At 44.2% G+C, this 16942-nt stretch overlaps 1 protein-coding gene across 1 annotated transcript in view; it reads right to left on the reverse strand.

Annotated features, from left to right (window-relative positions):
• Window positions 1-15818: 15818 nt before the first annotated feature.
• Window positions 15819-16942, reverse strand: part of LOC107105880 (UPF0462 protein C4orf33 homolog) — a 43784-nt gene continuing 42660 nt past the window's right edge. The window contains exon 7 of the mRNA XM_015405930.1: window positions 15819-15906. Coding sequence (XP_015261416.1) covers window positions 15819-15906 — 88 coding nt within the window. The remainder of the gene's footprint in view (window positions 15907-16942) is intronic.

Consider the following 16942-nt stretch of genomic DNA (forward strand, 5'->3'; position numbering starts at 1 on the left):
AAATCACTTGGCTGGCTGTTACCATGCATCTATAATAATAAAACAATCAGCATGTCCATCTGTCTGTCCATTCATGGCAGACACAACTCAACAGAAAATAAAACTAGGAATCTCAAAATGGATAGTTGTCGAAGTTCCAATACCAGAAGGGGAATACCCTGGCCCAGGTTATTTCTACAAACACACACCATGCTATTAGGTGGGCTGACTGGATTACCTAAGTGGCTGTCCAGTTCAGGCTGGTTCAACTAAAGCTAAAGTTTGACTAAATCTGCATGACATTTCCTGGGCTTGTGGTTGACTTATAAGAGAAACCTGTATTGTGGAGAGGTGTTAGCCGAATTGCTTTATTTACAGCAATTGGCAATTTATAAATGGGTCCTTGCCAACTATACCAAGGTCCTGTTCCCACCAAGGGTTACCAGTAAAAGATTTCGAGGTGGTTGTGGTTAAAATAGATGTCTTTTACTTAAGAATATAAATCTCATACAAACAATACTGATGCACTCACACATTCAAACAAGTTCCTTAGAAATACAGTATTAAAATAAGCACTGTTGCATTAGCAGGTGGGGGTGATGATGGGCAATACTTATCTGTCTTGCAGTTGGTTGTTCCAATGAAGAATGGATGGGAAGAAATAGAAAATAAAGGGATCCACACTACCAGAACTAGTTGGACTGTGCAGGGGTCTCTTGACTGCAGATCAAGAGATCAAAATAGAGGCAAGGGTTGGTGATAGCAAGTGGGACTCAAGGGGAGTAAAAAGCAGATAGGGGTTGTTGCGGGGATTGCTAGCTAGGAATGGCCAGCTTCATGGTCCTTTCCTTTTATAGGGGGTTCAAGAGATGGGTTGTGGCTGTGCCAACCTCTTGACCCACCTACCTGTTAGTCCGTCCCAAAAACAATCCTATTGGTTGCATATAGGAGTGGGAGGTTATCTATAAGGAGTGGCCAATATTGTAATCTAATACCTTACTCAAAGAATGGCATCTGGGAAGGTGTGAAAACCTTGGCATCAGGATGCTCCATTGTAGTGTCGATGAAGCTGGCCATTCCATTGTAAACCAAATGTCCATTTGGCAGGAAATGCCTTCTCAGGAACAAAGCAGTGATGGGTGTACGTGCTACTATTTCTGCAATGGGGGCTGTCTCTGCTCAAGTTGTTGTTTCTTACTGCTCACAAGTGCAGCAATGTCTTTTACTTAAGAATATAAATCTCATACAAACAATACTGATGCACTCACACATTCAAACAAGTTCCTTAGAAATACAGTATTAAAATAAGCACTGTTGCATTAGCAGGTGGGGGTGATGATGGGCAATACTTATCTGTCTTGCAGTTGGTTGTTCCAATGAAGAATGGATGGGAAGAAATAGAAAATAAAGGGATCCACACTACCAGAACTAGTTGGACTGTGCAGGGGTCTCTTGACTGCAGATCAAGAGATCAAAATAGAGGCAAGGGTTGGTGATAGCAAGTGGGACTCAAGGGGAGTAAAAAGCAGATAGGGGTTGTTGCGGGGATTGCTAGCTAGGAATGGCCAGCTTCATGATGAAGAAGGGGCTGGAGGACCAGTCCAGGATGCCCGCAAGGCAAACATCCAGGCTGCTGCTGCTGCAGGGGAAAAGGCTCAAAGTCTGGAGAGGATTACCTGGGCTTCTTCTGAGTTTCACTCACCGAAGTTACCGCTGCAAGAGGGCCAAGAAGGCGCCAGGAGGAAGGGCTGGGGTGGGGAGTGAGGGGCCTGGGGGTTGGGGGGCCACCAAGGGGCCCCTCTCCGGGTCTTGCAGAGGCATCTCCCGGGCAGGAGATGACATGACTTCCATTCAGGCAGCAGACCTAGTGTTGTCCATGGTGGCGCTGGGACTCTCCCAATTTGTAACAACCCCCACCCACCGGGCCGGGCACACGCTTGATTTGATCTTTGCAGCTGGGGTAACAGTGGACCAGATTACTGCTTTGGCAGTACCGTGGTCAGACCACTACACCCTGAGGGTCCGTCTGGAGGTTCCACCCTGACCCTGTTTAGGTGGCGAGTGTATTTTAGCTCACCTGTGGAGCCAAATGGACCCAATGTGGCTCCAAATGGCTCGCGAGATCCGATGCCCCCTGGTGGCTCATTGGATGAGCTTGTAGAGGACTGGCACAGCCAGCTTTCTGCAGCCATTGACGAGATTGCTCCCCGGCGCCCTCTGCGCCCCCGCTCTAGGCTCGCTCCCTGGTTTACCCAGGAGCTGCGGCTTATGAAGCGGGAGCTAAGATGACTAGAGAGACGGTGGCATTGTGCTTGAGACCTCCCCACCACAGTTGAAACAGTAAGTGAACTTGAGGCCCCTTGTGCATCTTCGATGCCAGCTTTGAATCACTTCAGCCCACTCAGTCTGGAGGAAGTCGACAGATTGCTCACAGCTGTATGCCCAACCATCTGCAGCCTTGATCCATACCCTTCCTGGCTCATTAAAGTGCGCCACAAATGGTTTCAAGGTGCTTAGGGAGATTATCAACAAGTCCCTCTCTGAAGGGCAGTTCCCGGGGGCACACAAGGAAGTGATGGTCCACCCTCTCCTGAAAAAACCATCTCTGGACCCAGCCGAATTGGCCAACTATCATCCGGTTTCTAATTTGCCCAATCTGGGCAAATTAATTGAGAGGGCAGTGGCAATACAGTTGCAGGGCTTTCTGGACAACACTTCCATTTTAGATCCCTTCCAGTCTGGCTTTCGCCCAGGACACGGGACGGAGACAGCGCTGGTTGCCCTTACTGATGACCTCCGAACCTGAGAGGGCAGTGGCAATACAGTTGCAGGGCTTTCTGGACAACACTTCCATTTTAGATCCCTTCCAGTCTGGCTTTCGCCCAGGACACGGGACGGAGACAGCGCTGGTTGCCCTTACTGATGACCTCCGAACCTGGATCTGGGCAGATTGGCAGCACTGTTGCTGTTGGACCTTTCGGCTGTGTTCAACATGGTCGACCATCAGTTGCTGACCCACCGCCTCACCGACGTGGGGATACAGGGGCTTGCCTTGCAGTGGCTTGTTTCCTTTCTCCAGGGCCGGGGACAAAGGGTGGTGCTAGGGGAACAGCAGTCCAGGAGACACCTGCTTGAGTGTGGAGTGCCTCAGGGGGTGGTGCTTTCCCCGATGTTATTTAACATCTACATGCACCCCCTTGCCCAAATTGCTCGGAGGTATGGGCTGGGTTGTCACCAGTACGCTGACACCCAGCTCTATCTGATGTTGGGCAGTCAGTTGGACTCCAGACTGGAAGATCTGGACCGGGCATTACAAGCCATGGCTGGTTGGCTCAGACTGAGTCAGCTGAAGTTAAATCCAGTGAAGACAGAGGTTCTGTGCCTGAGTCGGGGCGGTTCGGGGATGGGGATCCCGCTCCCGACCTTTGACGGAGCACCATTAGTGCCAGTGCCAGAGGTTATAAGTCTGGGAGTGCTCCTGGACTCCTCCGTAACAATGTAGAAGCCACTGCTAAGTTGGCCTTCTACCATCTTCGGCTGATCCAACAGTTGGTTCCCTTCCTCAATTGTGACGACCTGGCTACAGTGATCCATGCGATGGTCACCTCGAGATTAGACTACTGTAGTGCTCTCTACATGGGGCTGCCCTTGTCGCAAATCCAGAAGCTGCAGCTAGTGCAGAATGCCACAATGTATGACTGTTTTAATCTGTTTTAAAATGTTTTAAATGTTATGTAGACTAGGTACATTGTACCGACTTGTAAACCACCCTGAGCCTGTTCGCGGGGAGGGCGGGGTATAAATGTAATAAATAAATAAATAAAATAGAATAAATAGATTCAGTGCATCTACAAGGGCTTTATGCCATAGGCTACTTTAAAACACTAAAAGAATTCATGTAAAGGGTTTAATTCTTTAGAATATCAATGTAATGATATATGTTTTCATATTTTTATACCTTTTAGTGAAAATAAGCTTATAAAATGCTTTAAGAATATTGTTATACTTTTATATGCATGTATTAATGTAAAAGAACCATTTTTGTAATGAAAACATCTAAGTTTGTACTAAAAATGAACTCAGCCGAGCCGCCCACCACTACCACCAACGACCACTACTTGAACAACTGTAGTGTAGGGCCGGCCCTGGTGTGGATATAGAGCCAAACCTCTGCAGGAGTCTGATATAAATCAACATAATGAGCAGTGCACCTGCATTGTAGGAGTTGAGATGCGGCCAAGTAACATCCTGTGTGTCAAATATGTGATTGATGACTGACCAGACAAAGAAAACTGAACTGAGCATATCTAAATGATGTCAGTGATTATGTAAAGTGAGGAGGAGCAAGAAGAGCATATAAGCAAGCTCCTGGCTGTAACACATTGAACATCTACAAGCTGTTAGGTGTTCCTTTATTCAAATAAATTCTTTTGTTATCCTTTACTGCCTGGATGATTGTTTGAACTGTGTGGTTTGGCTAGCCACACAAGTCAAAGAACCTTAGCGTCCTCAGGGCATTGGCTTCAATAAGTAAGAAGGTAATTTGAATTGAGTGCAAGTGATTAAGCAGTAAGAACCAGCTAAGCACCTTCATTGCCTGCTGCTTAGCTGGTTCCATCTCAGAACTGGAAGAACCAAGGTTGCAAGAAGGTGGCCCTGTAGAATCAGTGACTACTGTGCAGGCTCAAAGTGGCTTCACATGGACACTAACAACACTTATCAAGGAAATCCAATCAGTAGCTCACCTTGGATGTGATTGTGGGAGTTGAGCAAGGTAAGTTTTCAGGTGATTGTGTTTATGTCAAGGGTCACAGCATACCTGATACAATAATTGCAACTGTTTCACCTATCCAAACAGAAAATGTGCTCTGAGCATAACTACTTGCAAGCTATGCCTATGCAAGCTTGTGAAAGCCAGCTGGGAAAGCAACATACCTTTTCTGGCCAGGTAGTGCTTTATTTGGGATGTGGAATACTATGGCATAGTCTGTTCTTGCGATATCTCAGAAGTTAAGCAGGATTGGTACTTGGATGGAAGACCACCCAAAGGAAGATTTTGCAGAGGAAGGCAATGGCAAACCAATACTGCTTAATCACTTGCCTTGAAAACCCCATGGGATTGCCATAAATCGGCTGCAACTTGATGGCACTTTATATAACCACAGTGCTTCATTTAGGAGTACTGGAACCTGGATAGTCTTCATTCTGCAGCTTTGAGGCAACTGTTCAAAAAATCTACTCTGGAGCCTGGTTGGGAACACATTTCCAACCTTCTCTTTTAGTAAATTGTAACTGAGCATGTGACCCCTCTCCCATTCATGGCAATGCCAGATAACACACATTTTCTGGACTCTTATCAATTTAACTTTTGATCTTACCATGCCATTGAGTCTGCATTTGTGGGACTGATTGATTATCTTTACTTTGAGATACTGGACAAAGAAAAACCAACGTATATTTGAAAACATTTGTGGAAAAACAGGACATAATGTTTTATTAAGCGCTAACATCTTAAAGATATGTTCTCTGTTAATAAGATGGCACATTACAACCCACTTTTTGGAAGAGTCAAATACCAAAAGGAGGGTTCCCCCCTCTTTTCCCACCAACATGTCCATAGGGAGATTCAAACAATTATGGAGAGAAAAAACAGGTTATTACAACTTGACTTATTGTTGTGGCTCTTAAAGTATAGAAAATACAATATCCAGGAAAGAAAATTAACTGCTTTCATATGCAAGTATGATCAATGGGGTAATTTTATTCTGTCAATACTATTAGATCTTCTTTTGAAACCTTAAGCACCAATGACCATGGTAACTACTTGGGACATAGCAGATGTTTCAGTAGTTATTCAGGTGCAGGAAGCAGAAGAAATTATTATGTAGATCATCATTGCTGTTCACATGGTATATTCACATGTGAACTGAATTTACTTCAATACCGCAGGGCCTGCAAGGCAGAGCTCTTCCACCAGGTATTTGACCACATTTAACATTTTGATATAACATTGGAGCCTCCCTGGGATCTTTTCCATCAACTATGTCTGTACTAACTGACTCCTGTTATGAAAATATTGGATTACGATTGCTGTCACATAGGAATGTATGTATAGCACTTTAGATTTCAGGTGGTTTTGAACTGGTTGGTTTTTTTTAATTATATAAGCCACCCTGAGCCTGTCTGGGCAGGGAGGGCAGGGTATAAATCTAATAAATAAATAAATGTAATAACATAAGAACATAAGAGAAGCCAATGTTGGATCAGGCCAATGGCCCATCTAGTCCAACACTCTGTCACACAGTGGCCAAAAAAATCAGGTGCCATCAGGAGGTCCAGCAGTGGGGCCAGGACACTAGAAGCCCTCCCACTGTTGCTCCCGCAAGCACCAATAATACAGTGCATTACTTGCCCCAGCCTGAGAGTTCCTATCTATATCTTGTGGCTAGTAGCCAATGATGGACTTCTGCTCCATATGCTTATCTAATTCCTTCTTGAAGCCGTCCACGCTTGTAGCCGCCGCCACCTCCTGTGGCAGTGAATTCCATGTGTTAACCACTCTTTGGGTGAAGAAGTACTTCCTTTTATCCGTTCTAACCCGACCGCTCAGCAATTTCATTGAGTGCCCACAAGTTCTTGTATTGTGAGAAAGGGAGAAAAGTACTTTTCTCAACCTGCTCTATCTCATGCATAATCTTATAAACCTCAATCACGTCACCCCTCAGCCGTTGTTTCTCCAAGCTAAAAAGCCCCAAGCGTTTTAACCTTTCTTCATAGGGAAAGTGTTCCAACCCTTTTATCATTCTAGTTGCCCTTTTCTGTACTTTTCCCAATGCTATAATATCCTTTTTGAGGTGTGGTGATCAGAACTGTACACAGTACTCCAAATGAGGTCACACCAATGTGTATAAGATCTTTAATAAGGAGGGGAATTGGGTGAGCCTGAATGAAAAAGCTGGCTAGAGCCAACCCAGATACTGTCACATTTACATACTGAGTAGCAGTTTACACTTGAAAAGTACTGGGTTCGACGCATGGAGGACTCAGACTACGACATGCGTTCAGACGTGTTTATTGTACTTTACAACAAGACAAGAAAACAGCCCTGCAAGGCCAACTATATACACTCCACCCGGCACACTTATATTCCCATTGGAGGGTTTCAATTTCCTGCCAAGGGTGCTATTGGTGGACTCAAGGTGGACTAGGATCCTAGTTACCCTTTGGGTTTGGGGACCAAGCTCCTGCTTTAGCCGTGGATCCCTGGTGGCGGTCCACGTACATAACACCACTACAATATATTTTATTAAAAAACATTAAACCCACAACATAATGGACCCAGAATTTGGCCTTACTGCCTAATCCAATTTTGCTTTAATCTGTCAAACCCTGCAACTTTGGTGACAATTTTTTATGGAGAAATAATTCCTTCCATGGTTATAGGCTGCTACCTGCAGAGACACTGAAGTTGCTTTTTCAAGGTATTGCCCTTTGAAATGTAAATACTGGTAATGTCTCACATCTCAGATTCTGAGCCAATCAAGCTGGCCACTGGAAAAGCCTTTTTCTATTCAAAGTGTTGTGAAATATATTTGCAGCCAACAGTGCAAGATGTGCTACAGATGAAATTTTCCTGCCTGTTCCAGTTATCCTTCTGGCCAAAGTCTCAACAAAGACTTCATTATTCTATATGATGACATTCTACAGCATTTTGAGATATTCCAACCAAGTAGAAAATAGCATTAGATATTGTCATGATAAAATACGGAAATAATTTCTTTCAGAGGTATAAACATAAAAGATTACTTTCTGCACCTGTGTTGCTCTATGATACCAAACAGATTGGGTGGCACAGGAAATGAATGAATGAAAACCGATCCATGGCATACATAATTCCTCAGACCTTTCTGCTCACCAGGAAAAAGAAAAACATCAGACCAATGTAGAAGGAACCATTTGTTGAATCTGAGGTCACAACACACTTAAATTGGTTCTAGTTTGTGACTGGCAACGAGCCCCTTGAGTGCAATTTAACCAAAGTTTAGAAACTCAACTTGTGTGGGATAGTCAATTCACCACAGAGGTTGCAGTCAGACTTCATAGCAAATTGGCACTTGATAAAACAGGAAGTGTTCAATCAAGCTGCACATGCTAGAGCATGAGGGAGCCACAAGAGGTATTCATACAAGCACAGGGAACAAGCTGGAATCATGCCTACTGATGCTGACAAATTTTCTGTTAGCTGTGACATCTTAGTACTGTCGCAGACTTCCAAAAGGAACTTTTGGTGAACTGTGGTTCTGTGAAGGTGTCAAAAATCCTCTGTTATAGAGCATTGCCTCATTATTGAACAATATTCCCCAAAGTTCTTTGAAAAGCAGCTATGGCAATTAAACTTGCTAATGGTCATAGTGTAGGCATCTCTCATATGTACTCTCACGGGCATGCAAACCATAATCTGAGCTATTATCTTTGTGAAAAACAGAAGCAACCATTCTGGTCAAATTGTAATCTTTAAGAGTAAGAAACTGTACATAGCCTCTATGTTAGCTGATAGAAAATGATTCAGTGTTCTATTATCTATAGTGACACATGATTTATAGGAATTCTCCCTTTTCCTACAAACGACTTCAAATCATCACTCCCCTCTCCAACTTTTCTAATTTGCTGCACGTGCATTATTGCAGTTTCTGAAATCTTTTCTTTCTAGAACAGCAATGTTCAACTCTGAAATGACTTGATTTTTAATAGTTCATTGGCTTTTGTGTTGTTTTTGTTTCTATTCAGGAGGAAAAACTCACTTCAGTTGAACTGATCTTGGACTTCTGCTGATTCTAAGGCAACTGGAATTGTTCATTTGAGGGTGAAGGGTACTGTAGTATAGTAGAAATTAGTGGACACTTGGACTCAACTAGTGCTCTGTTCCAACACAGCCTGTACATTCAGAACCATTAAATAAATCTACTGGTACCTAATAAAGACCACGCTTGATCCAAATTGATCCTTGGTTTTGCAACCTGAGCTTTTTAATCATTATTATTTACAGAAGGTTTGATTTCTGGAAATGTTGACTATCACTTTTATAACAAATTTCAACAGCAAACCCCAATTGCCATCAACAATTCAGGTTCTGTTAGGGCTAGTATACAGAAAATACAGCCCATAAACTGGCTGAAGCCCAGGAGGGTATGCCTATGACCCAGACACCCAAGCATTGCCCCCAGCTGCAAGGCACCACATTCTGAAAACAGCCCGGGAAACTTCTGCTGTGTCCTTGTGTTACCTGAACTGGACCCAGAGAAGGTGAAATTAGCTTATTACAGAGTTCCAGAAAGGAATAATGCAAGATCTTTTAGTCTGTGTATACCAGGGTGGCTCTTGGTAGGAATACCCCAAAATGAAGTTATGAAATGAGAGAAAAGATTGTAAACACAAATGAATTACTTTATTGTGCAAAAAATAGAATAAAAACAATAAAAATATAAGGAACCTACACTAAGCACCTGAGAACTGTTTCCCTAAGCACTCAGATACACCAGCGAGAGGACACACTTTAGTAGATGGAAAAGGGAGGAAATTGGGAAGGAGCATGCAAACGTAAATCTGGGGCTTGAAGTCTCGCAGGGCCAGCCCCAGGGTTTTTTACAAACTAGGTGAGGCTACCTTGTGGGGGGGGGCAGTGAGGCTACCTTGTGGCGCCGCCCCTCCTGGTGCCGGCCCTGTGTGCAATACTACAATAGAAATCCCTGCAGTACTGCAAAAGAAATCGCAGGCTGGACTGGGCAGCCACTCTCTGCTGGGATCCACCGCTGCCTAATGACAGAGTGGGCGGCTCACACTCCTGGCCAATCCTAGCTGACTCACTCACTCACCTGGGCTCCATGGCAGTGGAAGACCACTTGCCAGTTCTCTCAACCCGCGCATGCCCGTTCTGTCATTGGGTCTGACAGAGAGTAGCCTCACAGCGCTTGCCTGCCTCCACCACCGGCAGGAACTCAGCCTTTGCCACGCCCCCTCTTCTCCTCCATCTCACCCTACCCCTCGCACTGGAGAAGTGCATGCAAGATGTCGGAAGGTGAGCCCCCTTCGACGGTTAAGAAAGTGTGCTCATGGGTTTCATTGGGTCAGGAGGGGAGCACGCTGGTGTGAGGACACGCACGGTTGCTGACCTTGGTCTGTGTGTTTTTCCCTTGTGTAAGGTACACTTCAGCATTCCACAGTGAAGGAGACTCAGGGCGCGAGGCGAGGGAAGGGAAGGGAGGGGAAGGCGGGGCGGCAGGCAGGCCAGAGTGGCACCCTTGTCAAGCCAGCACCCTAGGCGACGGTCTAAAATTTGTCAATGACGGGCCAGCCCTGCTCTAGAGGTCCAGGGATTGACACAGCAGAGGTCTGAGGAGCAGAGCAAGGAGCTGGCAAAGCAGGGAGAAAAAGCCTCCAGAGTGCAGCTGGGGTTCTCAGAAGGAAACCAGAGTTCTGATTAGCAGAGACCCGGATCTGAGGAACAGTTTGTTGGGGCTTGGGGTACTTCTTTTATGGACAGAAGGTCATGGTTTAAAGTTAATTGCTGTCATATTTCAGCAGGAAAAAATGGAAAAGTTACCTTGGTTAGGCTATTCATTCATGGGACTCTCCAGTGTCTTGGCTGAACCCTGGTACCTTTTTGAGACTCCCCAAGTTTCAGATCCTCTGTTACTTAGGCTCTAAGTGGGGGTGCCTATTTAAAAACAGTCCAGAATAAAAAGGGAAACCCTACTATCTAAAGGGTCTTATCTGGAAGAGGGGGCAGGGTCTTCACACCTGTTCTGGACACATCAGAAGTTTCCCAGGGATGCGTGTGTGTGTAGGAACACTAACAACTTTAATCACTTGGAATGCAGCGGAGAAACTTTTGCACTGCATCCTGGGGGGGATGTATTTGCTGTTTCATTCCAGTGCTCAGAGACCTGAAAAAAAGAAAGGAGCCACAGGATGAGGAAGGCACTATGGGAGTCTGTTCTTTTAAAGGGCTTCCATCTACCATATGCTTGAACAGAGGCTTCAGGTGGGGCTCAGAAGGTTGTGTCCCAGAAGTACAAGCAAGCAAAACAGCTCCCTGCCTCTCACAATGGAGGTACCTTTCACTCACAAGGTGGGGCACAGTAAGGGGGCAGTGATACCTTTGAAAGGGTCCACGAGGAGACCAGTGAGACATCCCCCAACTATCCCTTCAGGATGCACAGGAGGAGAGCCAGTGAGTGGAGGAGAATCAGATGTCTCCTAATCTCCTTGCCAGCCATATGGGTGGCATCTCAGGATGAACTAGGATTTCATGATGAAAGCAACTAACATTACATGCATTTGGGAGCTGCAATTCACATGGTACGTAGGGACTGTTTATGACATCTTGTGACTGCACACTGTCTTAATGGCATGCTCTAAAGTGCAATATTTTTTAAAAAATACATGTATTAAAATTTACCTTAGTATGTTACCTGGCTGTAGTGGGGAAAAGATTTGTTTGCTTCCATGATGTATTACTAGGAATCAGTGTTCATTACATCATTGAAAATGCTACTTGGATCACTGAAAAACTGAAATGGACTTAGCACAATGCAGACTGGAACTTATTATGGCACCATCTTGGAAGAGAAGATGAAGCTTCCTGTATTCTGTCATGAGGAATCTGCTTGATGTTATGTTCACTGTCTTCTTTTCTGCCCAACATAATTTTTGCTCCTGGAATTACCGTATTCCATTCTATTTTTACATTACCCATAAAGGTATGAGGCAGTCATCTTCTTGAGATGCAGAAGGGAGCATCATCACAAATATTTTACTGGGCTTGCTGGTTTCTTGAAAACTGAAAGTGTCTCTACTTTCTTACCAAAGAATTAAACATGTTTGGAGCTTTTTGTTCTTTATCCATACATCAATAAATGCTGCTTCTAGGATATTTACCCACTATGTCTGAAATATCCAATGTGATGATATCATGTCAAAGCAGAGTATTTGTGTTCCTGAAGATTCTGGGAAAATGGCAAATTTGAACTCATACTATTCCCTAGAACTAGGCATGAGTTCAATAAATTAAAATTATTTCAGCTGTATAGGGTGGAGGAAGAGAGCCAGTGGTTCAGTTTATACTGATTCAACAACTTAAGAAGTATAAAGCGTAACATGATTAAAGAGAAGCCATGAAGTTTAGAAACATGTTAAAGTATGCACCCAGTTCCTATTTAACCATGCTAAAACTAGTTCACTTTACACTGATTCACCGTCTCAACAACTTAAAGCTTAAATGATTAAAAGGAGAAAGTTAGGTTTAAGAAGGTACATATTAAGAGTAAATGCCACACTCACATTTGACCATGTTAAAATACAGAAAAAAATTGTAATGAGCTCCATGCTTAGGAAAGAGCATTGTGCAACTTAATGTAAGTAATGAACCTTTCATGTGAAATGATGTAGTGTCACAACTCATTTGCATCCCACTTAAAGTGTAATTAGGTTTCCCTGACAGCATGGCTTATGGCTGAAAGAGCAGACCTGGCTGCTAAATTAATCCAGAATCCCTCTACTTAATAATACTCTGCAAAGCAAACTTTATACGTTTTAAAGTTCCCAAACTCACATCTTACATGACAAATTAAAAAGGGATGACCGTGAAGGCTTAAGGGATGAGGGACCAAATTAATCCTCCAAGCTCATTTTACTTGGAATTGCGACTGTTTTCTTATTTCATCTAAATAAGAGAATTGCTTTCCTCACTGTGTTGACATTTTGCTGCACTGATAGATGATCAGTACATTAATTCCAATATCCTTAGTATCAGGGTTTCAAGGGCTCTTATTTTTTTAAAATCCAGGGCCCCCAAGGGATTGAGAGTTTCTCACTAAAGAAAGTGAAATGACCACTGATTTTCTTAATTATGCTATGCAATAAAGAGCTGTCAGTTAAATAGCAGAGAGTTGTACTACATGTGCATTCTCTTGGACTAGTACTGTTCTCAACAGGGAAGTGTGCATTACAAAAAAAGCAACCTGGAAAAAAGATAGATCAATTTTGTTGGAGGAGTGTTAAATATAAATCACTCTGTATTGAGATTTCTACCAAAATTTAGTCTTATGAATGGAACCAATATTGTTCAGATCCTCTGCAAGCACCATGTCCAGGGGTCATTTGGGGGGGGACGCGGGGGGACGCCATCCCCCCGGGTGAGGTGCGGGAGGGTGAGGCCTGGAGTTCCCTGCTGGTGCCCGCTGGAGGTCGCTGCCGGCTGTGGGGAGGACACACTTCCGGTTATGTCAGGGGGTGTGGCATATGCTAATGAGTTATGCTAATGAGTCCCCCTAGCTCTTTTTCTACGAAATGACCCCTGACCATGTCAATGATGAGACTCAAAAACTGTGCCTGGCAGACACCCAATCCAGAGCTAAGAAACAACTTCATGCAAGTTCATCAGCAGTAGGTAGTGACTGTAAATAAAAAGTCAAGAAATACTACGAATTCAACCACTGTAGGACTCAGTCAGTACTAGAATTTTGGTTTCAGATAAAGGGATAAAAACATTATTAATGTTTATCAAATTGTCTAAGAACAATGGGAATTAAATACAGATGTTTTGAAGGCAAACAATATGACATATGAAAGTAGGTAGAGTGTGGTAGAACATCTACTATATTATATTCATTCATTTATTTGCCACTCATATTCCTTGACTTTCTGTTGTCCCTCCTCTTAGATCTCCTTTCCTCTTTCCCAAATCTTACTTGAGGAGATGATCATCTAGTTGACCTTTTCCAACTCTTCCATATACTCCTCTTTAACTATTGCCTCCTGACTTTTGATAGTAATTTTCTCATCATCACATAATCAGCATTAGGGATGGACACAAACCTGCTCATGAATGAAAGTTCATAACGAATTTTGGACAGTTCGTGGTTCGGGAAGTGATGTTTGTGTCAGCTCTTCTGCCCCAAACTTTCACGAAGTTTCAGGGTGGTTTATGGCAGTGTGTGACGGTTCATGGATGGCTACATTTTGTAAACTGGCACCAATCAAACTGTTTACAAAACTCCAAGGAAACAGTAGGGGCGGAATTCTCCAGCTTTGGAAACACCCAATAGGAGCCCTCCAAAGCTTGGCAGGCACTGCTGGCTGTCAGTAACAGAGTTCCCATTCTGCTCTATGGGCTCAGAAGGTTATTTATTAAGTGAGCTCTGTGTCCACCCTCTCCTTTGTTGGCTGGTGAAATGAAAGAGAGGCACAGAGCTATCAGAGCTGATTCATTGCTTCACTTTCTGTTTGCTTGTCATCTGCTCTCTGCTCCAGGTTAGTAGAAACTTCAGCTTTATTTTTTTTATTCTTCTCTTTTGCTCCTCATATTTAATATGCTGTGAAGTCATGCCACTTGCAAAAAATTGTCCTTTTTGCTGTATCTCCACAGTAATGACTCTGGTTTATACTCTTCCTATATTGCTTTCGCCAAGGAGCTGTGGTGGCTCAAGTGGTTAAGACTCTGAACTGCAGGCTGTGGAAGGTTGGTAATTCAGCAGTTCGAGACCGAGCTGCCGCATGACGGAGTGAGCTCCCGTCTCTAGTTCCAGCTCCTGCCAACCTAGCAGTTCGAAAGTGAGAAATTGCAAGTAGATAAATAGGTACCAATTCAGTGGGAAGGTAACAGCGTTCCATGTGCCTTGGTGTTTAGTCATGCCGGCCACATGGCCACGGAAACGTCTTTGGACAGCACTGGCTCTTCGGCTTTGAAACGGAGATTAGCACCGCAACCCTAGAGTCAGATTCGACTGGCTTTCGAGCAAGGGAACCTTTACCTTTTTACCTATATTGCTTTCACTACCACAATCTCCTCTCTCTGGTCTACCTCAGCCACTTATCTCAGTCCAGCATTCTACTGCTATCTCCCATTGTCTTGACCAAGGAACACCCATCTTTGATTCATTGCATTGACTTCCAGTCTGCTACTAGATGCAGGATAAACTCCCTTGTCTACTCTTATTCTTCTATGACCATACCCCGCCATTAAACTCTCCAGTAACATATTCCAATACACCCCACCCCATCCATGATATTCAGGGCTATCACCCTCCGTCATTCAACAAATCTGCTCTGTCTCCAACCTGTGCTGGTTCACCCCTCCTTGCGCAACCTGGTGGGCCGTGGCTCCCTACAGCTCACCATATCGATGCTGAAATTAGTGCAGACACCCAATCAGCATAGCCCACTGCAGCGCAGAACTCCTGCGCTCACATGATCTGCCAGCCCCAGCCTCCCCAGCAGCCAGGATTACAGGTGTGTGCCACCGTGCCCAACTCACTTCAGTCATTCAACAAATACAGCCTTGCTGTCTCTTATGCCTGAAACTGTTTCCCAGAATACCATTGTAATTCCTCTGGTCCACTTCCTTTCAGTGACTCCTAAAAATCAACTTTTCCCATAAAGCCTCTGGCATAAACTCTTGGTCCCATTCTCTTGCTAAAGATACCACCAAGTATGCATACATTGACTGAATGAATATTCTTTCCAAAATTTATCCTGCCTACATCTCCCTCCCCTCCCCAGGATGTCACCCAAATATCAAATTTTAAATTGTGACTCCTTGCAGTAGTGACCTGCCTTCTTGTACTCTGCATATCATATATATGATTATAATCCTTGTGTCTGTTTGGAAGAAGAGTGATAGGTAAGTGTTACTGACAAAATAATACAGTCATTTATTTTAACTGGCTAAGCCATTATAATCATGACAGATATCTAATTAAAGTACTTGATATCTCTCATTTAGGAATCTATTGTGTATTTTATTAGCTGTTTTTTTCTTGATGTCTTTGATGTGACTGACGTTATGTCCACCGATCTGAAGGAGGTTGATTCCAGTCCTCTCCCATGATGTCCTTTAGGTGGAAGCGTTTGAAATATTCTAGAAGATGGCTATCAACAACATATAAACAAAATTGTGAATTATTAAAACATAAGGGTTTTAAAAATATCATGCACTTTGAAAACCTATTTTAGAGGCACTATAAAAATCAAATGCAGAGTTTCACTGTCCTTCCCTACCAATGAGGCATACAGTTATTTATGCCTAAATATAGAAAATAGTGACAATTTATAGAACAACTAGCAGTAAAGCCCATTGTGAAAACAATACAACGAGATCTAGAAAGAGGCTCTGGGGGAGTGCTCTGGCTTTGGGCAAACAGTGTCAATTTGCTGTGGTGACCTCAGCAGGGTATAATGACAGAGTCCACTGTTTTCTCCAGAGGAACTGATCTCTGCTACCTGAAGAGCAGTTGTAATTGTGAGTAATCTGTAGCCCTCACCTGGAGATTGGCAGCAATTGTTACCCAGGACAAAATGGCTGGTTTGGAGGGTGGAGTCTATGGCATTCTACCTGTCTGAGGTCCCACCCCTCTGCAAACCCCACCCTCTCCAGGCTCCACCCCTCAAATCCCCAGGAATTTGTCAGCATGTAGTTGGCAACCCCATCTCCTTCCCAGCTAGCCACCAACCTACCATTATCTGCCCCTTTGACTTCAGCTGACTTCTGCCCTCCCTTCTGCAGAACAGTTGTAATACTGAGTGCTCTCCAGCCCTCACCTGGAGATTGGCAACAATGGTTCCCTATGTGGGACTGACTGGTTTGGAGGGTGGAGTCTATGGCAGTGTACCTGTCTGAGGTCCCACCCCTCCTCAAACCTCACCCTCTTCAGGCTCCATCCCTCAAATCTCCAGGAATTTCCCATCTGGAGTTGGCAACCCTATCAGGATTGGCCCCAATGTGTTTTCTCCCAAAGGCCAAAGTAGGTGACAGGACCAAGCTTAGTTGCCTACCAACAGGCACTGAGGGGAATGTAGGGTTGCCAGCTCTAAGGAGGGAAATACCTGGAGGTTTGGGGGGTGGATTCTGTAGAGGGCCGGGCAACGGAGGCATCGGCCTTCCGTCGCCCGCCTTGCCCCCCCAATC

This window comes from Gekko japonicus, unplaced genomic scaffold (genome assembly GCF_001447785.1).
Source record: "Gekko japonicus isolate JY-2015 unplaced genomic scaffold, Gekko_japonicus_V1.1 scaffold1641, whole genome shotgun sequence".
Classification (NCBI taxonomy): domain Eukaryota; kingdom Metazoa; phylum Chordata; class Lepidosauria; order Squamata; family Gekkonidae; genus Gekko; species Gekko japonicus.